Genomic DNA, 23,694 nt, shown 5'->3' with positions numbered 1-23,694 from the left:
GGCCACCCCGGCCGGCTCTCTAATATAAGAATTAAATCATATGTTTTGTGATCATACCCGCATAGATCACTGATAAAATACCAGAACATACGGTACCCTGTTAAGTTGCAGGCTGGTTGTAACATTACGTTTCCTGGGGAATCTTTTACGAGTCTGGCTTTTAGCCACAGAATAGCACAGCCCACCATTTCAAAAGTTGTTGTGTATGCACTGCAATTTGCAACACTTTAAAGGACCAAACCTTAAAAGTGCACTTGTGTTATTTTTCCAAGTTTGGAAAATGAAATGCTACTCAATTTTGCAGTCCTCGTCTGTTGCACTGGGCGAAACTGCACGGACTTCCCCGCCATCACTGCCCGTTTCTCTTTTCTGGCATGCTGAAAGAAAGCAAGAGATGCAATCAAATCAAACATAAACTTTCGTAAGCGAAGGCATTACGATACAAATCGAAAGTCACCGTGTAAAGTTATAAGCATATTACTCAGAAAGAAATGATTGCCAAGGTATCGCATTATGATACAGCGGGTACATGCATACACCTTTCCTCGCTGTATGCCTGAATTTAGATGATTAACGCCTCTTTGCTCCATTTAATTTCTATAATACAAAGTAATCAAAAGAAAAAATGCTGTCACAAACAGCTAGTATAAAAGGAAGTCTAGTGACAATTTTTTTTTTTTTCTTTTTTTTTTTTTTTTTTTTTTTTTTTTTTCTTTCTTTTATGAAAACCTACTTACCGAAAAAAACGCGGAAAATCCCCAACACGAAAATCTGAAACTAGTTACTAGCCAGTAGCCACCAAACAATAAGCGAACAACAAGCAGAAAGCACTAAGGTACCACCATCTGCGCATGCGCGAATTGTCGGCCCTAGATACAGTTTCTGACCACACAAAAAAAGGATCAATGAATATTGCTGTTCTTTGGTGCAAGTAGACAGTGGAGCAGTTATGATTAACAGCACGGCAGCAATAACGAAACTAACCTAGCAGCTTGAAAATTACAAAGATATAACAACAAATAAATAAAGCATGCATCATCAACGTAAAACGACAGTACTACCAAAATAAACAAAAATATAACTAAATTGCCGGTAATAATTGACATCCCGTCGTATATCTTCAAGACTCTTCCAGTTCAGTTCCTTCAGTATCTCTGTGACATTTTACCTTGGCTCAAACCAATCTGTGACCATTTGTGCTGCCCCTCTCTGTCTATGTTTAATATCTCCTGTAGTCCTATTTGGCACAGATTCCATGCACTTAAACAATATTCTAGAACCAGTAGCATGAGTAATTTGTAAGCAATCTCCTTAGACTGATTGCACTTCCCCAGTATTCTACCAATAAACCAAGAACTACCACCTGCTTTACCCACAAGTGAGACAATATGATAATTCCACTTCATATCCCTACAAAGTGTTGCACCCAAGTACTTGTATGAGTTGCCTGATTCCTACTGTAACTCATTGATGTTATAGTCATAGGATGCTACATTTTTTGCTTATTGGGAAGTGCATGATTTTACATTTCTGAACATTTAAAGCAAATTAACAATCTTTGCACCACTTTGAAATCTTATCAAGATTTGATTGAATGTTTATGCAGATTCTCTCAGATAGTACTTCACTATAGATAACTGCATTATCTGCAAAAAGGTCTGTGGATATAATTAATGTTGCCTGCAATGTCATTAATATACAGCATGAACAACAAGGGTCCCATCACACTTCCCTGGGGCACTTCTGAAGTTACTTCTACATCTGACAATTATTCTCTGATATGTTGCTAGAGAAGGCCGAAATGCACGCGTTAAACTCACGCAGGCTGGCGTGAGGTCTGAAACAGGATACGTAATGAATGCTATAAAGAAAAGTACGTAGCTGCTGGAATACTTAACTTTAATCCATCATTTGAATACATCGTTCTGGACGGTACGTTCAAGACTATAAACTGTTAATGGTGCCTTGCTAGGTCGTAGTCATTGACTTAGCTGAAGGCTATGCTATCTATATTCTCGGCAAATGAGAGAGTCTTCATCCGTATAGTCGCTAGCAAAGTCGTCCGTACAACTGGGGCGAGTACTAGGACGTCTCTCTAGACCTGCCGTGTGGTGGCGCTCGGTCTGCAATTACTGACAGTGGCGACACGCGGGTCCGACGTATACTAGCGGACCGTGGCCGATTTAAAAGCTACCACCTAGCAAGTGTGATGTCTGGCGGTGACACCACATTCTCCATCCAAGATAACAAGCTGCACCCTGCATACCAAAAAGTCCTCAATCCAGTTGCAGATTTTACTTGATACCCCATATGATCATACTTTTGACAATGAGTGTGTGTGTGTGTGTGTGTGTGTGTGTGTGTGTTTTACTGAGTCAAATGCTTTTCATATATCAAGAAATACTGCATGTACCTGACTGTCTTTATCCAAAGCTTTCGGTATGTCATGTGAGAAAAGTGCAAGTTTGGTTTCACATGATCGATGTTTCCAAAATCTGTACTGCTGGCTTTGAGTAGGTCATTCTGTTCAAGATACATTATGTTTGAGCCCAGAATATGTTCTAAGATTCTACAACAAATCAGTTACAATATTGGATGGTAGTTTTGTGAATCACTTCTACTGCCCTTCTTGTAGACAGGGGTGTCCTGTGTCTTTTTCCAAAAACTGCGATGGCCTTTTTGTTTGAGGGATCTATGATAGATAACACTTATAAGGGGAGCTAATTCAGCTGCAAATCCAGTACATAACCTGTCAGGGATTCTACTGGGCTCTGGAGCTTTGTTCAGTTTTAACAATTTCAGCTGTTTCTCAATGCTACTGACAGTAGTACTTCATTTCATTGATCTTTCCAGTGGTGCAAGGATTAAATTGGGGCAATTATCCTGCGTTTTCCTTTATAAAGGAACATACAAAAATGGAGTTGAGCATTTCAGCATTTGCTTTGCTAACCTCAATTTCAGTTTCTGTCTCATGTGCTAGGGACTGGACACTAACATTGGTACCACTATCAGATTTTATATATGAGCAGAATTTGTTTGGGTTTCATGAAATATTTGACAATATTGTGCTACAGTAGTCATTGAAGGCATCAAGCAGTTGTCCTCCGATCAGCCAAACATGTTTCATTCAGCATCTCTCTGTCCATAGTCCTACACTTTGTTTTACACCTGTTATGCAATAGTTTGTGTTGCTTTAGAAGTTTCTTTACAGTGACTGTGTACCAAGGAGGGTCCCTCACGTTATGAACTGTTCTGCTGGGTACATTTCTATCCAGAGCAAGGTCAACTATTCTTTTAAACTTGGGCTACAGTTTCTGTACATGCTCCTGCCCTGTACTGGGAGTTTCAAATTCGTCATTAAGATATGACCCTACTGATTTTTTTATGTACTGCACTGAACATATAAATCTTTCTGCTTGTTTTGGTTGTCCTTTGTACTTTGGTAATCATTGATGCTACAACCACATCATGGTCACTGATACCAGTTTCGATGTGGACATCTTCAAAGAGGTCAGGCCTGTTTGTTGTCATTAGATCCAGTATACTTCCATCATGACTGGAGTTCATAACTATCTGTTCTAGGTAGTTTTTCACAGAAGGCATTTAGTAATGTTTCACATAATGTCTTATTGTACCCACCACTAACAAAACTGTAATTTTCCCAATGAACTATTGAATGATGAAAGTCTTCACTGGTGATTACAGTGATTTGGGAACATACATACAAGTGAACTGCGGTTTTCTCTAAAGTGTTCCATTACATAAGAAGATGAGTCTGGAGGATGGTAGAAGGAGCCAGTTATCATTTTATGTCCATCTGTGATATTGAGTCTTGCCCAAACAGTCTCACATACAGTGTCAGTTTCTGTCTTGGTGGATTTGAGTTTCTTGTCTACTGCATCAAGTTCACCACCCCCATTTCTCATTTGCTTTGCTTATCTTTCAACATACACTTAAATTTTCCCCAAAAATCTCATTGCTATCAATGCAATGCAAGGTTTCAAATAGCTTTCTGCACCTAGTATTATGTGAGCTTCACTTCTTTTCACAGACACTTCGAACCCTGCTCGACAAGATATTAATACTTTCACATGTGGGAGGCATTCCTTGCAATCTTGCACTGATTCTTCTGGGTTTCCTACAGCTGTCATTTTCTGGATTGGAAGGAGGATCTTGCATTGATACTTCTGGGTTTCCTTCAGCTATCGTTTTCTGGATTGGATGGAGGGTCACTTAATCTGAAAAACCTGTGTGTACACCCACACAGTCAGCTATCTGAATATCAACCTCTGATATGTAGTACACACCTGACCCATTTTGGGGCTTCTACAATTGCAACCCTACAGCACAAGTCCAGGGAGTTTGCAGCCTAGCTCGTCACAGAACCCGCAAAGTCTATGGTTCAGTCCTTCCACTCGACTAAGTACCAGAGGACGATGATCATTTCTGGGGACAATCATGAGATTTATCGAAAATCTATGCACAAGGCTGGTCTTCTCAACCTTCCCTGCCAGTCTCTAGACTCACACAACAATGACCTCGGAGCCCATTTGACAGGCATCATTTGTTCCAGTGTGCACCTCAGTCTTCAACTGGTTGCACCATGCCCCCTCAGTGGCTGCTGGAATAGTCTCTTCAGCATGTCGAATGAATCCCTCAAGCATACTCACTGAGTGCACTTGGTGTCTTTTCCTTACCGTTGCTGCCATTTCCCTAAGGGGTACCATCATTTTCCATACGTTTGAAAGCCATTGATTAGTAGACCTCTACCCTTTTGTGTTTACTTCCTCTTAACACTGGACAAAAAAGGTTTCCCCAAAACAGGTGAAATGAGTCCCATTAGTTCAGTGTCAGTGAAAGACAGCACTTCAAACTTGTTGGTTAGGAAGATCAGTACAACACCATGAGTCCTCCCTGCTCCCGCCCATCTTGTATAGGTCGCCTAGATGTATCGCTGACATGTCACTCACAGTCAAATGGGTGAGTAATGACAGATCCTGTATTTCCTGCAGAGGAGACAGGAATGAGAATAGCACTTATGGTACCTCTGGTACCAATATCACAGGTAGACAACTCTCGGGAGCACTTTCAATTCATCAATTCACAGGAGCTGCCAATCATGTGCCATTGGTCAGGACAGATTCCATTTACATACAAATGTCAACCAGCTCATTCCGTGTTTGAGAACAACATTTACAGTGGGGCTGCAGGGTTGCTATAGTTAAACATTAGTTCCCCACAATCGTAGAACAATGAAACTAAGTAGAAACATTTGTAAGGAGGTGTGGAAGAGGAATAATAAATAAACCATTGAGAGAAGCATATAATAGTTTGGAAGTTTGTATGGATACCATTTAAAAACTGTTTGCTGCATTTATTCAATGGTGGACCGTGGAATGTTCAGCCGTCATGACAGCTAGTGCACTGCTAGAAGATTGCACATTGTGTCCAACATTCTCAACCATGGCAACAGAAACGTCTCCAGCAATTCGTGGCTCAGTTGGCTGTTGGACTGTCCGAGGATCAATTCACAAATTTCCAGTTAATTTGAACTTTCAAATTGTGTTCTTCAACCCTGGTGTGAAAAGAAGACCTCTCTGCATTCCTTTCATGCACTGATACTCATGAAGAGCAGTAGTGCTATTGCTGTTCTTTTTGGTGTTGGGTTGGTGCTAAGCTCATAGCATTTTTTCATAAGTTCAGTAAACACAGCTGATACACATAACAAACTTTAGTCATCACTAATATTTTCTCCTTCACTATATACAACAGTCTGCCAATGCTGCGGTAACTTTTTGATATCACGACTATAGAAATCATGTGGTTTTGAGGAAAAGAATTTATCAAACAATGTTTGGAGCACATTTTCATCCGGAGAGGAAGTTCCTTAAAAGTTGTTTGACAGAGAGCAAAAAAGGTGAAAAGCTAAAGATGCAAGGTCAGGTGAATAAGATGGGTCCAGAATGACTTTCCACCAACTCCTCATAGTGTTTTTTGTCAGTCTAGTAGAATGCGGGCAGGCATTATCATGGAGTAGCATCACTTTGCACAGTCTTCCTGGTTGTTGTTCTTGAATTGCATCTACAAGACATCTCAGTTGTTGACTATAAATGTCAGCAGTGATAGTTACATCTTGGAGAAGCAATTTGTAATACACCACACCATCGCTGTTCCACCGGATGCATAACATTATCTTTCATGGATATATGCAGGTCTTTGTTTGGGTTAAACCATTCCTTTCTTTTCTGTGTGTTAGCGTAAAGACACCATTTCTGATCACCAGTAATGATACAGGATACAAATGGTGAGTGCTGTTCATGAGCCAAATGATGACGAGCAAGCAGAGATGCAAATATGGCCATCTGCTGATTTTTATGATTTTGGCTTAGAGCATGTGGTACCCATACACTTGATTTTTGAACTTTTCCCTTTGCATGCAAATGTCACATGATGGTGGAATGAACATAGTTCATCACATTTGCCAGTTCACAAGTACAGTGATATGGATCATTGTAGATTAATGTATTTAAACAGTCCTCATCAAACCCCAAGATCTCCCTGAGTGTGGAGAGGCACTGATGTCAACACAGACCTCCTTAAAAATGAGAAAACTATTTTATTGCCATATCTGTCCAATATCATTATTCCCATACACAAACCAAATGTTTCTGGCTGCCTCTGCTGTTGTTACCACTCTGTTGAACTCAAACAGAAGAATATGTCAAAAATGTTCAGATTTCTCCACTTGGCAGTCCATTTTCTAGCATCCACTTCTCCACTTACTATCTTCAAATGACAAAATGAAAATAAAACTCAAATAGCAATAATGAACTACAAATAAAAAATGACAATTGATAAAAAAAACCTATAGCAACCAGAAAGCCAACATGCAAAACAAAAATTCTCTTTACTTATGCACCAGCCCAATAAAACAGCTTTAGAACTAAAGCTGTGCTCAGTTTCTCCAGACTCGTGTCGACTGTCGGCAACTCTATTGCACATTGGTGAGTTTGTTCAGCCCTATGTCACCATACCAGTATGGGTGCCTAACGAAAAGTCATGACACTAACACCACTAACAACACAAAGCCTACAACACACAGTCTGAATATCACTCCTATAAAGTTAGGCACCCATATGGTAAATAGTTTTCCACCTACACTGCCGCAAAGTTTAATTATAACCAGTCTGTGCATCTGACTGAGTACTGAAGTAAATTAATATTTGTGTTGTATGAAAATAATATTTCCCGGAGCAAATGTGGACTCTGACCATAATTTATTCATTATGAACTGCAGATTAAAAGCTGAAGAAACTGCAGAGATGTAAGAAATCACGAACAGAAATGGTTGAGAGTTTCAGAGGCAACATAAGTCTATTATTGATTGAAACAGTGGAAAGGAACACAGTAGGAGACAAACAGGTAGATGGGGAAGGCAGCAGAGGAACAATTACACAAAGAGACAAGGCTCCATAGAAATCCTTGGATTAACAAACATACTGCTGAATTAAATTGACAATTAAGGAGAAAAACTAAAAACGCATTAACTGAAGCAGGCTAGCCAGAATGTTGTTGTTGTTGTGGTCTTCAATCCTGAGACTGGAATGATCCAACTCTCCATGATACCCCATCCTGTACAAGCTTCTTCATGTCCCAGTACTTACTTCAACGTACATCCTTCTGAATCTGCTTAGCGTATTCATATCTTGGGCTCCCTCTACGATTTTTACCCTCCACGCTGCCCTCCAATGCTAAATTTGTGATCCCTTGATGCCTCAGAACATGTCCTACCAACCGGTCCCTTCTTGTAGTCAAGTTGTGCCACAAGCTCCTCTTCTCCCCAATTCTATTCAATACCTCCTCATTAGTTATGTGATCTACCCATCTAATCTTCAGCATCCTTCTGTAGCACCACATTTCGAAAGCTTCTATTCTCTTCTTGTCCAAACTATTTATCATCCATGTTTCACTTCCATACATGGCTACACTCCTCACAAATACTTTCAGAAACGATTTCCTGACACTTAAATCTATACTCGATGTTAACAAATTTCTCTTCTTCAGAAACGCTTTCCTTGCCAATGCCAGTCTCTACATTTTGTATCTTCTCTACTTCGACCATCATCAGTTATTTTGCTCCCCAAATAGCAAAACTCCTTTACTACTTTAAGTATCTCATTTCCTAATCTAATTCCCTCAGCATCACCTGACTTAATTCGACTACATTTCATTATCCTCGTTTTGCTTTTGTTGATGTTCATCTTATATCCTCCTTTCAAGACACTGTCCCTTCCGTTTAACTGCTCTTCCAAGTCCTTTGCTGTTTCTGACAGAATTACAATGTCATCGGCTAACCTCATGGTTTTTATTTCTTCTCCATGGATTTTAATACACACTCCGAATTTTTCTTTTGTTTCCTTTACTGCTTGCTCAATATACAGATTGAATAACATCAGGGAGAGGTTACAACGCTGTCTCACTCCCTTCCCAACCTCTGCTTCCCTTTCATGCCCCTCAACTCTTATAACTGCCATCTGGTTTCTGTAAAAATTGTAAATAGCCTTTAGCTCCCTGTATTTTACCCCTGCCACCTTTAGAATTTGAAGGAGAGTATTCCAATCAACATTGTCAAAAGCTTTCTCCAAGTCTACAATGCTAGAAATGTAGGTCTGCCTTTCCTTAATCTTTCTTCTGAGATAAATCGTAAGGTCAGTGTTCCAACATTTCTATGGAATCCAAACTGATCTTCCTCGAGGTCGGCTTCTACCAGTTTTTCCATTCGTCTGTAAAGAATTCACGTTAGTATTTTGCAGCTGTGGCTTATTAAACTGATAGTTCGGTAATTTTCACGTCTGTCAACATCTGCTTTCTTTGGGATTGGAATTATAATATTCTTCTTGAAGTCTGAGGGTATTTCGCCTGTCTCATACATCTTGTTCACCAGATGGTAGAGTTTTGTCAGGACTGGCTCTCCCAAGGCCATCAGTAGTTCTAATGGAATGTTGTCTACTCCCGGGGCCTTGTTTTGACTCAGGTCTTTCAGTGCTCTGTCAAACTCTTCACTCAGTATCGTATCTCCCATTTCATCTTCATCTACATCCTCTTCCATTTCCATAATATTGTCCTCAAATACATCGCCCTTGTATAGACCCTTTATATACTCCTTCCACCTTTCTGCTTTCCCTTCTTTGCTTAGAACTGGGTTTCCTTCTGAGCTCTTGATATTCATACAAGTGGTTCTCTTTTCTCCAAAGGTCTCTTTAATTTTCCTGTAGGCAGTATCTATCTTACCCCTAGTGAGATAAGCCTCTACATCCTTACATTTGTCCTCTAGCCATCCCTGCTTAGCCATTTAGCACTTCCTGTCGATCTCATTTTTGAGACATTTCTATTCCTTTTTTCCTGCTTCATTTACTGCATTTTTATATTTTCTCCTTTTGTCAATTAAGTTCAATATTTCTTCTGTTACCCAAGGAGTTCTACTAGCCCTCGTCTTTTTACCTACTTGATCCTCTGCTGCCTTCACTACTTCATCCCTCAGAGCTACCCATTCTTCTTCTACTGTATTTCTTTCCCCCATTCCTGTCAATTGTTCCCTTATGCTCTCCCTGGAACTCTGTACAACCTCTGGTTTAGTCAGTTTGTCCAGGTCCCATCCCCTAAAATTCCCACCTTTTTGCAGTTTCTTCAGTTTTAATCTACAGTTCATAACCAATAAATTGTGGTCAGGGTCCACATCTGTCCCTGGAAATGTCTTACAGTTTAAAACCTGGTTCCTAAATCTCTGTCTTACCGTTATATAATCTATCTGATACCTTCTAGTATCTCCAGGGTTCTTCCATGTATACAACCTTCTTTCATGATTCTTGAACCAAGTGTTAGCTATGATGAAGTTGTGCTCTGTGCAAAATTCTACCAGATGGCTTCCTCTTTCATTTCTTAGCCCCAATCCATATTCACCTACTATGTTTCCTTCTCTCCCTTTTCCTACTCTCGAATTCCAGTCATCAATGACCAATAAATTTTTGTCTCCCTTCACTACCTGAATAATTTTTTTTTTATCTCATCATACATTTCATCTTTTTCTTCATCATCTGCAGAGCCAGTTGGCATACAAACTTTTACTACTGTAGTAAGCATGGGCTTTGTGTCTATCTTGGCCACAATAATGCATTCACTATGCTGTTTGTAGTAGCTTACCCTCACTCCTATTTTTTATTCATTATTAAACCTACTGCTGCATTACCCATATTTGATTTCGTATTTATAACCATATATTCACCTGACCAAAAGTCTTGTTCCTGCTGCCACTGAAGTTAACTAATTCCCACTATATCTAACTGTAACCTATCCATTTCCCTTTTTAAATTTTCTGACCTACCTGCCCGATTAAGGGATCTGACATTCCACGCTCCGATCCGTAGAACGCCAGTTTTCTCTCTCCTGATAACGACATCCTCTTGAGTAGTCGCCTTCCGGAGATCCGAATGGGGGACTATTTTACCTCCGGAATATTTTACCCAAGAGGACGCCATCATGATTTAACCATACAGTAAAGGTGCATGCCCTCGGGAAAAATTACGGCTGTAGTTTCCCCTTGCTTTCAGCCATTTGCAGTACCAGCACAGCAAGGCCGTTTTGGTTAGTGTTACAAGGCCAGATCAGTCAATCATCCAGACTGTTGCCCCTGCAACTACTGAAAAGGCTGCTGCCCCTCTTCAGGAACCACACATTTGTCTGGCCTCTCAACAGATACCCCTCCGTTGTGGTTGCACCTACGGTACAGCCATCTGTATCGCTGAGGCACGCAAGCCTCCCCACCAACAGCAAGGTCTATGGTTCATGGGGGGGCAAGCCAGAATACAGGTACCTAAAAGTTAGAGCAACAGAAAGTTTAAAATCACAGCATTCTCTTCAAGTTCATTTCCCTTGTATAACTCTAATAGATTCCTTCCACCTTTCGACTCCCCCTTTTTTGTTTCTTAATGGTTCAGCATGTAAGCTCTTGGTATTCATACAGCTGCTTCTCTTTTCTCCAGAAGTTTATTTACTTTCCATACAGGCAGCATGTCTACCCCTAATTATGCATGCATCTACATTCTTGCATTTCTTATCTAGTCATTGCTACTTTGTCATTTTGCAGTTCCTGTCAATCTCATTTTTTGGACACCTATATTCTCTTTTGCCTGCTTCATTCACTGCATGTTTATATTTTATCCTTATGTCTTTGAGATTCAGTGTCTTGAGCATCATCCAAGAATTTCTTCTTGGTCTTGTCTTCCACATATTTTACCTTCTAATGTGTTCACTATTTCATCTCTCAAGACAACCTGTTCATCTTCCTTTGTGCTCTTTAACCTTACTTCACTTAATCATTGCCTAACAGCCCCAATCAAAATGACAACAGCATTTAGTTATTTCTACTCATCCAAGTCCCATGTCCTTAATTTCCCACCTTTCTACAGTTTCAGTTCTTGGAAAAAAGCACAAGTCACACTCATCTACAAGAAGGGTAGTAGAAATGATCCACAAAACTGCCATCCAGTGCCCCTGACATTGATTTGTTGTAGAAGCTTAGAACATTTTCTGAGCTCTGACGTAATAGATATCTCGAACAGAATGACCTCTTCAATGCCAACCAGCTTGGATTTCGGAAACATCGATCATGTGGATCCCAACTCTCACTTTTCCCATATGACGTACTGAAAGCTTTGGATCGAGACAGTCAGACATCTCATTATTTCTTGATTTCTGAAAAGCATTTCACTCAGTACCACACATACACTTATTGTCAAAAGTACAATCATTTGGGGTATCATGTGAAATTTGTGACTGGATTAAGAACTTTTTGGTAGGGAGGATGCAGCATGTTGTCTTGGATGGAGAGTCATCGTCAGATGTAGAAGTAACTTTGGGTGTGCCCCAGGGAAGTGTGTTGGGACCCTTGCTGCTCATTTTGCATATTAATGACCTTGCAGATAACATTAAAAGTAACAGCAGGCTTTTTGCAAATGATGCAGTTATCTAAAATGAAGTACTATCTGAAATAAGCTGCATAAATATTCAATCAGATCTTGATAAGATTTCAAGAGTGATGCCAAGATTGGCAACTTGCTTTAAATGTTCAGAAATGTAAAACTGCACTTCACAAAATAAAAAATAAAAAGACAAAGTATTCTATGACTATAACTTCAATGCATCACTGTTGGAATTGGCCAGCTCATTCAAATACTTGGATGTAACAGTTTGTAGGGATATGAAGTGGAATAATCATATTGGCTCAATTGTGGGTAAAGTAGGATGTAGTCTTCGGTTTATTGGTAAAGCACTGGGGAAGTGCAGTCAGCCTACAAAGGAGATTGCTTACAAGTCACTCATGCAACTGGTTCTAGAATACTGCTCAGGTGTGTGGGATTCATACCAAATAGGACTAAGAGGGGATAGTGAACATATACAGAGAAGGACAGCACAAATGGTCATAGGTTTGTTTGATCCATGGAAGAGGGTCACAAAGATACTGAAGGAACTGATCTCTGCCTAACCATTACATAACCTACTTGAAATTTCCTGGTCTCTTCAGGTCCACTCCATGTATAAACGTTCTTTCCTGATTTATAAACCAAGTACTAGCAATGATTAAATTGTGAAAATTCTGTCATATAGTTTCCCCATTCATTCATCTCCCCCGGCCCATGGTCTCCTATAATTTTTCCCTCTTGTTGTTTTCCTACTATGAAATTCCATTCCCCCAACTCAATTAAATTTTTGGATCTCTTAACTATTTGAATAATTTATTTTATCTTGTCATACATTCTTTCAATCTCTTCATCATATGTTGAGTCAGCAGGCAATGAAGGTGAACTACTGTGGTGGGTGTTGATTTCTTGTCCATCTTGACTACTATAAAGTGTTCATTATGCCATTCATAGGAGTCTCTGTATTGATGTTTCTTATGTATTATTACACCTACTTCTGCATTACTTGATTCAGAGAAATAAATTTCCATTATTCCTTTCCATAGCTTTCAGTTCTACACAAGTTCTCCTGCTCAGGATACAAGAATATCAATCCCTGAGAGCTAGACATCCATATGTGTGTCATAGTGACATAAACAGTTTTCATCAGTCTTGAAGAATCATTTCTTGGTTAATGTCATATGTATTTTACATTAAGGTCATTGAATAGTACGGAAGACTAATACGTATACATCCAGGGATTACTTCTGATACATAACCAAACTTATCATGTATTACACATAACAATGAAAATAATCAATTTTTGACAATGAAATGTAACTGGATTGATAAAATATCTACTCACCAAGTGGAGGCAAGACAACACACATATAAAAGAAAAGGACTGGTGCAGTCCCCAACAATCAAGCCTTCCTTCTCAGCCCGACCCGAAAGTCTTCATGACCTGGGGTTCTGGGTGACTTTGTCAAACTCTACCCCTTTCCCTAAGCCCCTCCAGTTCTTTTCCTTTCACTCCTATTCATTTCCCTTCAACTCTTGTGCCAGAAGATGGAGCCACTGGATCTGAAAGCGTGTGTAAGTAAAACCTTTTTTATATGTGTGTTGTCCTGCTGCTGCTTGGTAAGTAGACTTTTTATCCATCCAATTATATCATCTTGTATCAGAGTATCATATAAGGCAATATAGGAAATTTAATAATTGTATCTATGCTGTTTAATAAGTTAACATCTATCACTAATCTCAGGAGATTTTCCATAGCTCATTGTCGCATTTCTTTCTGTGTAGCCATAGAATTTTATATGCTCTGATCTGTGTGCAGGAGACCACACGCCTGCGGGCAAAGTCAACTGATGCCACTGAGAACCTAGCTTCAGCAAGTACTGAACTGAGAAGCTGTCGAGATGCTTTGGAAAGAACTATGGTTGACAGAGACTCACTCCAAAGACAAGCTGCAAGCCAGCTGCTTGAAATAGACAGGCTCAGGCAGGTGTGACAAAATAAATATACACTCCTAAAGAGTAAATATTGTTCATAGTCATTATACATGTAGCCTAGCTAACTATTACAAAAACAGTACATCCGAAGTAAAAACAGCCCTTTATCAATAATGTGCACATTCCACCATACATAAAAACCTCATTATGCTTAAAATCTGGAAATGCTTTCAAAAATTACAATTTAAAAATTGTAACATTTGTTGATCGCTATGCATTTTTGTGCTCATGGAATCACATACAGACTCAACTTCAAGCAGAACTATAATACTGAGTGTTTTAACACTAAAGTATATGTTTTCCTTCAATTGGTCTAACATTTCAGGGCTATTTTTGCATACTTTTGCTTTTAAATATCCCAATAGACATCAGTTACCAGCTGCCAAGTCCAGCTTCACAGACCATGACGACAAGATTTAGACTAATTACAGCATACACAGAGGTGTTTAAGCAGTCATTCTTTCTGTGCTCCATATGAGATAAGAATGAGAAGAAATCGTAACATAGTACTATCCTAAGTACCTTCTTCTATGCACTTCACATTGATTTGTGGAGTATGTATGTAGATGTATGGGTCCCACATACTTGAGCAATATTCTAGTATGTATCACACGAATGAATTGTAAGAAATCTCCTTTGTAGACTGATTGCAATTCCCTGGCATTCTACCAATAAATCCAAGTCTACCATTTGCTTTTCCCATGAATGAGCCTATGTGATCATTTCATTTCATATCCCTACAGAGTGTTATACACTTGCATTTGTGTGAGTTGGCTGACTCCAGCAGTGACTCATTGATACTATAGTCACAGGATACTATGCTTTTTTGTTTTGTAAAGTGAATGGTTTACATTTCTGAACATTCAAATCAAGTTATCATACGTGCATCATTCTGAAATCTTGTGAAGATCTGGTTGAATTTTTAGGCAGCTCCTTTCAGACAGTACTTCATTAGAGACAACTGCATCATCTGCAAAAAGTCTGATGTTACTATTAATATTGTCTGGAATGTCATTAATATACAACATGAACAGCTAGGGTCCCAACACGCATCTCTGGGACACACCCGAAGTTACTTCTACATCTGATGATGACTCTCCATCCAAGGAAACATGCTGTGTCCTCCCTACCAAAAAGTCCTCAACACAGTCACAAATTCACTTGATGCCCCATGTGTTCATACTCTTGAAAATAAGTGTAGATGTGATACTGAGTCAAATGCTTTTCAGAAAACAAGAAATATTGCATCTACCTGATTGCCTTGATCCAGAGCTTTTAGTATGTCATGTGAGAAAAGTACAAGTTGGGTTTCACATGATTGATGTTTTCAGAATGCATTCTCGTTGGCATTTAGGAGGTCATTCTGTTCAAGAGACCCTCATTACGTTTGAGCTCTGAATATGTCCTAAGATTCTATAACAGATTGATATCAAGGATATTGGATGGTAGTTTTGTGGATCACTTCTACTACTCTTCTTGTAGATGGGTGTGACCTGTGCTTTTTTCCAAGAACTGGGCATGGTTTTGGGTCAAGGAATCTGTGATAGATTATATTTATAAGAGGGGCGAACTCAGGCACAAATTCAGTATAGAATCTGACAGGGATTTCATCAGATCCTGGAGCTTTGTTCAATTTCAACGATTTCAGCTGTTTTTCAGCACCACTGACATACTTATTTCATTGATATTTTCAGTGGTACACAGATTAAATTTGGGCAACCCTCCTGGGTTTTCGATTGTAAAGGGACATTTGAAAATGGAGTTAAATGTTTTGACTTTTGCTTTGCTACCCTCAATTTCAGTTCCTGTCTCATTCACTAGGGACATATGATCAGAGTTGCTTTGGCTGTGAAATATCATTTGACAATATTCTGCGATTCAGTGAAGGCATCGTGCATTTCTCTCTCTTGGCAGCAAAATACTTCTCATTCAGCATCTATAGCCCCATGCTTTGGTTTACACCTATTATGCAGTATTCTCTGTTTCCTTAGAAGTTTCTTTACAGTGACTGTATACAACAGAGGTTCCTCCCATTATGGACTGTTTTACCACACCCACCACTAACAAAACTGTAATTTTCCCAATCAGTATTGGATGCTTTGTCTCTACTGATGATTACAGTATGATTGGGGAACTTACTTACAAATGAATTGAGGTTTTCTCTAAAGTTTTCAGTTACATCAGGAGATGAGTTTAGTGGGTGGTAAAAGAATCCATTTATCATTTTATCCCAACACCTGATTCTGAGTTGTGCTCAAACAGTCTCACATGCAGCTTCATTTTCTATCACAGTGGATTTGAGTTTTTTGTTTGCTGTGACGCATACACTGCCTCTATTTCCCATTTGTGAACCCTCTCAAAATACACTTAAATTTTCCCCAATAATATCTCTGCTATCAATTTCAGGTTTCAACCAGCTTTTTGTACCTAGTATTACATGAACTTCACGGCATTGCATGAACGCTTCAAACTCGGGCACTTTGTTGCAATTAGTTTACCATTAGGATTGTAATACTCTCACCAGTGGGGGGTATTTCTTTCGGTCTTACACTGGTGCTTCTGGGTTTCCTAGAGCTGTTGCTATCTAGATTGGATGGAGAGTTGCCTAAGTTAAAAAGCCCTTGCGTGCACCCACACAAACAGTCATCTACCTGAGTGGCAGCCTCTAATGTGTAGTGCACACCTGACTCATTTATGGGATCCAACAGTTTCAACCGTATGGCACAAGTTCAGGGAGTCACAGGCTAGCTTGTCACACAACCCTCAAAGTCTCTGGTTCAGTCCTTCCTCTTGACTAAGAACCAAAGGACCATGATCAGCTCTGGGGCCAGTGCTGTAAATAGTGAGCTTCATTGAAACTCCATGCACAAGGCTGGCCTTCTCAACCAGTTGCCAGTTGCTGGAATGACCCAAGTATGACTTCAGAGCATAGGCAACAGGCATCATCTGTTCCAATGTGTGCCACAATCTTCTGTTGGTTACACCCTGTTCCCTCAGTGGCTGCTGGAATAGTCTCTTCAACATGTTCAGTGAGGCCCCCAGTCATACACACTGAGTGCACTTGGTGTCCTTTCCTGTCCCTTGCTGCCATTTCCCTAAGGCATACATCAGTCGCTGTATGTTTTAACTCCCCCTGGACAAAATAGGTTTCCCCAAAACAGGTGAAGTGAGTCCCACTGTCTAACTTCCAGTTTCTGTGAGAGAGAGCACCTCAAACTTGTTGGTTAGAGAGATCTGTACAACACCATGAGTCCTCCCTGGTCTCCATCCACACTGTGTGGGACTCCTAGGCCTCCATTGACACACCACTCACAGTCTAGTGGACAAGTAATGACAGATCCTATACTTTCTGCAAAGGAGACAGGATCCAATAGTACTTCAGGTACCTCTGGCACGTGTGCCACAAGTGCACAATTCTCAGGAGCTCTTCCAGCACACCAGTTCACAGCAGCTGTCAATCATTTGACAGTAGTCAAGGTGATTTCCAGCTGCTTGCAAATGTTAACCAGTTCATCCCATGTCTGAGAAAAGCATTCACAGTGGGGTTGCATTTTGGCTGGTGCAATGTATTACATGCCATTGAAAAAATGGCTTTAAATTAAGCCCACTGATTAGCTTTCAATCTGTTGAGCTAAATAGTTTCTAATTCAACATAAGAATTGAAGCAAGTACACAAAATGAGATTTCTATCAAGGCATCACAAAAAACTTGTGGTAAAATTTGCTAGTTTCCTAAAACATTTTGGGGTTAAGTATAGTTGTTTGCAACCTCAAATACAGAGTTATTTACAATAGATGCAAAATATATGTAGGGCTATTCCTCTTTAAGGGAAAACTATATGTAACACAATATGCTAGTTAGAATATCTGCTACCATAACTAAATAACAAATGCCAATTTACCACAAATCACTTGTGAATTATGCAAAGGACAATGGTAGCTTCTAAAAATTCTCAAAAGAGGCACATTTATTTGCATTGATATACAATGAAATTCAGATGTGATGTGTTCTTGGCAGAACTGTGAATCACAAATGCTGATATGCTACGAAATAAATTGTGTATCCAAAACACTCACACTGATAACTCACATAAATATAGTTTTGTAAGTGTCCAAAAATTCTCAAAAATAATGTATTTCTCTTGTAATTGTACAATGAAATTAGGAATGATTGTTTTGAATTAGCATATGCCTACTGTTCTCAAACATTTTGAAAGAGCAGAACTAAGTTTAAGCCTATAATTGACAATAATGTACGAGTTTATTGCGGCACTTGCGAATGTTCGAAATTTCACAATGTATCACAGTACTGACAAGTATTGGTACAATCAGTGAAAGATTATACATAAGCAATGTGATCAGTAAAATAAGTGAATCTAGAACTTCAAATCAGCACATGGTTCTTGTAAACGCAGTCTCACACTAAGGAGAATTCCATAGTTGACTTTTATATATAAATAAACATGCGTATTGCACAGGTTTTTTACTTAGCTGATTCTGTGCACGCTTATATGCTAGTGTGCTGAAGAAGCACACTGGAGCATGAGTTTATCTCAGTGAAAATTGCTAAAATAGTGCAGCACCAACAAAGCATGTCTTCTACCCGTTGCAGCTAACAACACAGTAACCAACTGTGAAACATTTCTTTATTCTGGATTCATATTTTATTATAATCAGTTCTCCAAGAAGGCATCAATATGCCACAGAAATTTCAGTTTCTGTGTGTGTGGCATCTAACCATGCCTCAGAGTAGCTTGAATTCCCACTTTTGGTTTACTCGGCAGTGTTCAGTGTATCAAGTAAACGGCAGTCAGTACGGCTTCTGGCTGAAATAATTTTCCAGTTTTACAGTTCAGAAGCATACAGCATGCTTTGTTATTAAAGTTCCTATTCATGTGTTGAACGATTCTTTTTTTTATGGTGTATATTTGATGGTCAGTTCATACTGTATAAAAGGTTTCATTTCACTGGTCAAATATTCACCTCCATTATCTCAGAAAAATCTGCTCATCCTCAAACTGAAATGTACAATGGCCATGCCTTTGTGCTGTTTGAAATATTCCAGCACTTTGTATTAATTATGCATCATACAGGATTGCAGAGAGAAAAGTAGACCGTGTAAGTATAAAGGAAATACAGTAAAATTACAGAAACGAGGAGCAGAAATAGACTTACCATTTATTTACATTCAATACATATATATAAGATGTTGAAGGTGATCCCGTCAATATCAATATATCCCGTCGATATCAATATACACCTGTGCACATCTTAGCATATTCAGATACATCTGGCATAAAGTTCAGATATTGATGGCGGCATGGATTATGTTGTCTTTCAGTTCATGTATTGTGTGTGAATTTATTTTATAGAGCCTGCTCTTCAAATTCCCCACAGAAAAAATCAAGTGTTGTTAGATCTGGCAAATGTGTTGGCCATAAATGTTTGCTGACAGTTCATTCCTCAGTGAAGACATCGTTCCAGGAATAGCTGAGGTGTGTGGCATGTTGCCACATCTTGCTGGAAGATGCAGTATTGTCTTTCACATTCAGTTAGCTGAGCACAAAATGTATCAAAAATTTCCATATATGCAACCATTTTGAGGATAGTGTCAAAAAATATTGGTCCAATGATGCACATTTCCGCACCAAATGCTGGTTTTTTTCATCATGGATTGGTTGCTGATGTACAGTGTTAGAATCCTCCATTGCCCAGTACCTCACGTTCTGTGAGTTCACATGACCGGAAAGGTGAAACCACGCTTCATTATTCATTATGTAATGGAAAGGGTCTTACAAACCAAGCCACGTGCAGTAATCCACATGTATCTCATTGTCATCATCCCTTAATTGCTACACAATCATCACATGATATTCCAATTAAGACTTTTCAATATCCACAGGCAGCTCCTCCTAGTTACATGTGCCTATGGGACCAGTTTACATGTAGACTTCTTTGGGCTCTGAATAATTCTTTGGCGAATGTATGCAATAACTTCTGGTGTGTAAACTGAAGGAATTCTTTGTTGTTTTACATTTTTCACAGATGAATAAGTGCTCCAGTTTTTATACAGACTCTGTGTTGCTCTCTTTGCTATTAGTCCCCTATCAAGATAACTGACCCTGAAAATTTTGCGTGTTTCTTTAACCGAACCTGTTCACTCTATTTCAGAAGTCAAAATATTGCATTTGCATTCAAAGGGGATGTGGGCTACTTTTAACTGTTCAGCCTGTACAAACAGCTTTAAAATCAGTAGCGTCATTTATAAATGTAATGACATACCTCTTTCTGTCATAAGGTGTGGGAATAATAGGACCCATAACATCACTATGAACTAACTCTAGTTGCTTTTCTGCTTTCATTCACTTCTCATCGTGCAGAAATCTTGTTTGTTTACATTCCATGTAGATGGCACAGCATTCTGATGTCTTCCTGTTTTCAACATTTATTCCTTCCATGAAGCTCTGAAGCACTTTTAAGCTTTATATAATTCTAATGACCTAACCTGTCATTCCAGATTTGTAGTATTTTGTTAGGGAGCAGCTGTTCAGGAGTTTCAGGCTAATATCAGAGCATACATTTTTGTCTAATTTTTTTTCTGCAATCACAATATCCTTTCCTCTTTCTCCTTTTCCATGCCACTTTTGAGAAATGTCGCTTGTTCTACAGTTTTTTCTACAGTAAGATCCAACAAATCTAATACATGCAGCATATCTTTCATTTGAAATTTTCAGTTTCTGAAATTCCTTCTACTTAAATGTAGAACTCAGTATTTGATTTCACTTTCTTCTGACATCTGCAGTAGTAGGCTGATAAACTAAAAGAAATACTTGCACCATGTTATTGGTTTAAACTTTTAACTATTAATTTCCCTTCTGCGGGCCCACAACACAATGCAGAAAACTCAGTGACAGAGTGTTACTGCAAGCAGCAAACACGCAAAGCAAGGAAACTTGATTCTAATGAATCTCTCTGCACTTGAAAGTATGTGTCAGACACACCCATAAACAGCCAGAGATGAACATTCTGCACAGTGTAAAAGCAGAGATTCACTACTAACAAAGTTGAATACAGAGTATAATATACAACTGCTATTCTTTCAGCTTCCATCTCTTTTGATGGCTTGTCACTCAATGACATTGGCACATCTTGTAACACAAGAGAAGAAACTACTGGATCTGATATGTTTGACTTCGCTTTGTAATCTTAATCACCAAGCAAATTGGCACAATGATCAAGACCCTGAAATCATAGTCAAATGATGTAGACTGAAATACCCATACACCTGTATAGAATTTTCCACAGTTCCTTGGTTTTCTGTGGTTTTCTTTAAATTGCTTAAGGTGTGTTATTGATTTGTTCCTTTGGAAAGATTACATCTAACTTTCTGCCCCATCTTTGTCCAACCCTTGCCACTGATTCATTTATAAAGACTTTGTCATCAACAGGGCAATAAACTGTAATCTTCCTTCATTCTTCATAATCTTCATGAACATTTGTGGTAATGTTAAACTAAGAGTAGATAATAATATATAGTAAATACTTGATATCATTAAGGAAACAATATTTTGTCCTAAAATAATGGCTTTCCCATTAATTTTAATTTGTGCAAGTGTGTGGTCACTGTGACAATTTCTCTGCAGTTATGGACGATTAGCTATAGTAGTCCTCCAACTGTATTGGATTTAATAGAATGGATTTAATAGAAATCTGTGAACTATGCATTACTCAGTTTAGATTAAAATGTACTCACCAAGAGGCAGGAGGAGAGAATGCACATACAAAGTTTAAGGAAATTTACAAGCTTTTGGAGCCAGTGGTTCCCTCTGGGAGAAGGGTTGAAGGGGAAGGAAGAGGGATGAAGAAGAGGACTGGTGAGGTTAAGGAAATGAGGAGGAAAGTTTGTAGAAGTCAACCAGAACCCCAGATTGGGTAAGGCTTTCCAGATGGAATGAGAAGGAAAGACTGGCAGTTATGTTGCATTTTCAAAAATTGATTATTTTTGTGAAAACATTACTCATTTTGGGATGCTGGTAGTATTTTAGATTTACTACAAATGTACATATGCTGCACTAGTTTCTTGAATACCATGTTCATATGAAATAGAAAAACAGTGATGCGCATCTTGTATAAGTAAGATAATGATTTGTTTCTTACATGGTTTACAAATTTTTGAGGGTTTTTATCACCATATTCCTTTATTCCAGGAAAAGGACAATCTAGAATTGCAACAAAGGGCCTTAGAACGGGAAGTTGCAGATCTTCGGGATAAATTTTCTGCTACAAGTAGAAGCCTAGGTTCTGTCACAAACAGTCTTACTACTCAAGAGGGTCTAGTCATTCAGCTAAAAGGTAATGTAAGTGATTTATATCTTGCAAAAGCGTTGTTTTAGGTCTAGTGTTTTAAAGTGAAAAATGTTTGGATCTCTCTCTCTCTCTCATTTTGCGTGTGTGTGTCTGTTTCTGAGGTGGGGATTTGGGGGGGGGGGGCTGGGGGGGGGGGGGGGGGGAATTGAAGGTAGTTTCACCTAAGATTGGTGTAATATTGTTGTTTTCAAATATGTAGTTCTTCAGTAAGTTATCATTAACCTCTTGGATTCCACTGCTCTTATACTGGCAAATAGTTCAAGCTACTTGTCCCAGTAAAAGAAAAACACATTATGAGCTGCAGACTTTTTTGTTTAAAGCGTGATGAGCTACTGATGTGAAACATAAAATCATATCTCAGTAAGCACATATTTTCCATATGTAATAAGAAATAATAAGTCACATGCAAAGTTTAAGAAAGTTTTATTTCCACTGATTATACACACATACAAGACAATGTCATCTTATGATATAAAAAAGTTAAAATTGTGGTTCTCTTCCTTAAATGATGAATTCTATGCACCTATTCTTCCTGGCAAATTGGTTAATTACATCGTCAATAGGACAATCAATGTCAGGGTGAGTGTTCAACAGAGCTAAGCCATTAAGTCAATCTTCCTTTACTGTTGACCTCAAAGATTCTCTGTACAAGAAAACAGTATAATATTCACAACTTTTCTCAAACAAATGCCAGACAGAAAAATGTATTGAGATCACTAGAATGGCCGCAACTTTTCTCGTAGGTATGCGTTAATTATCTATGTGCAAGACAGAAACGTATAAAATACGATGACGCGGACATGCGTGCTACATAGGAAAGTACAACTACTCAATAACTCGATTCAGTCAAGTCGACTGATGAAAGAAACAAACGAATAGCATGCAGGCTGACTGGTGAGGGTGGCACGGGTAGCAATGTGGGCAACCTGACAGGGGGGGGGGGGGGGGGGGGGGGGGAGAACAGAATAAACAGATAATCGTAAATGAGCTACAGAAAAATAAAGACTGCAAGATATGTTGCAGGAACTAAATGACAGTTAAAAGAGGAAAATTAAGTATGAAGGGGCGAGAAAAGAAGAAAATAGCATTACGAGGGGTGATACAGGTAAAAGGGAACAGACAAAAAGTTGTACTGATAAGTTCAATTTGATGCCAGCTGTGAAATAAAGCACACATTCTATTATTAAGTTCACACCTATGGTGTTTGAAGGTATCATTGCTAAAAAGGACAATATGGAGCAGCGGATACCTAGGTCTTGTTCACCTTGTTACATGTTCTGTAATAGCTCTCCTGCAACCACGTTATTGTGGACAGACTTCACTTGAATATAACTTCCTTCAGTTATCTCATTGTTGATT

At 38.9% G+C, this 23,694-nt stretch overlaps 1 protein-coding gene across 1 annotated transcript in view; it reads left to right on the top strand.

The window, feature by feature from the left end:
* Positions 1 to 23,694, top strand: part of LOC126416583 (coiled-coil domain-containing protein 170) — a 320,658-nt gene that overhangs the window by 144,157 nt on the left and 152,807 nt on the right. The window contains exons 5-6 of the mRNA XM_050084335.1: positions 13,795 to 13,962; positions 22,176 to 22,320. Of these exons, the coding sequence (XP_049940292.1) occupies positions 13,795 to 13,962; positions 22,176 to 22,320 (313 nt within the window). The remainder of the gene's footprint in view (positions 1 to 13,794; positions 13,963 to 22,175; positions 22,321 to 23,694) is intronic.

Source organism: Schistocerca serialis, chromosome 8 (assembly GCF_023864345.2).
Source record: "Schistocerca serialis cubense isolate TAMUIC-IGC-003099 chromosome 8, iqSchSeri2.2, whole genome shotgun sequence".
In the NCBI taxonomy this organism is placed as follows: Eukaryota; Metazoa; Arthropoda; class Insecta; order Orthoptera; family Acrididae; genus Schistocerca; species Schistocerca serialis.
Note: the sequence above shows the minus strand (reverse complement) of the source record. Positions and strands in the feature narration are given on the sequence as shown.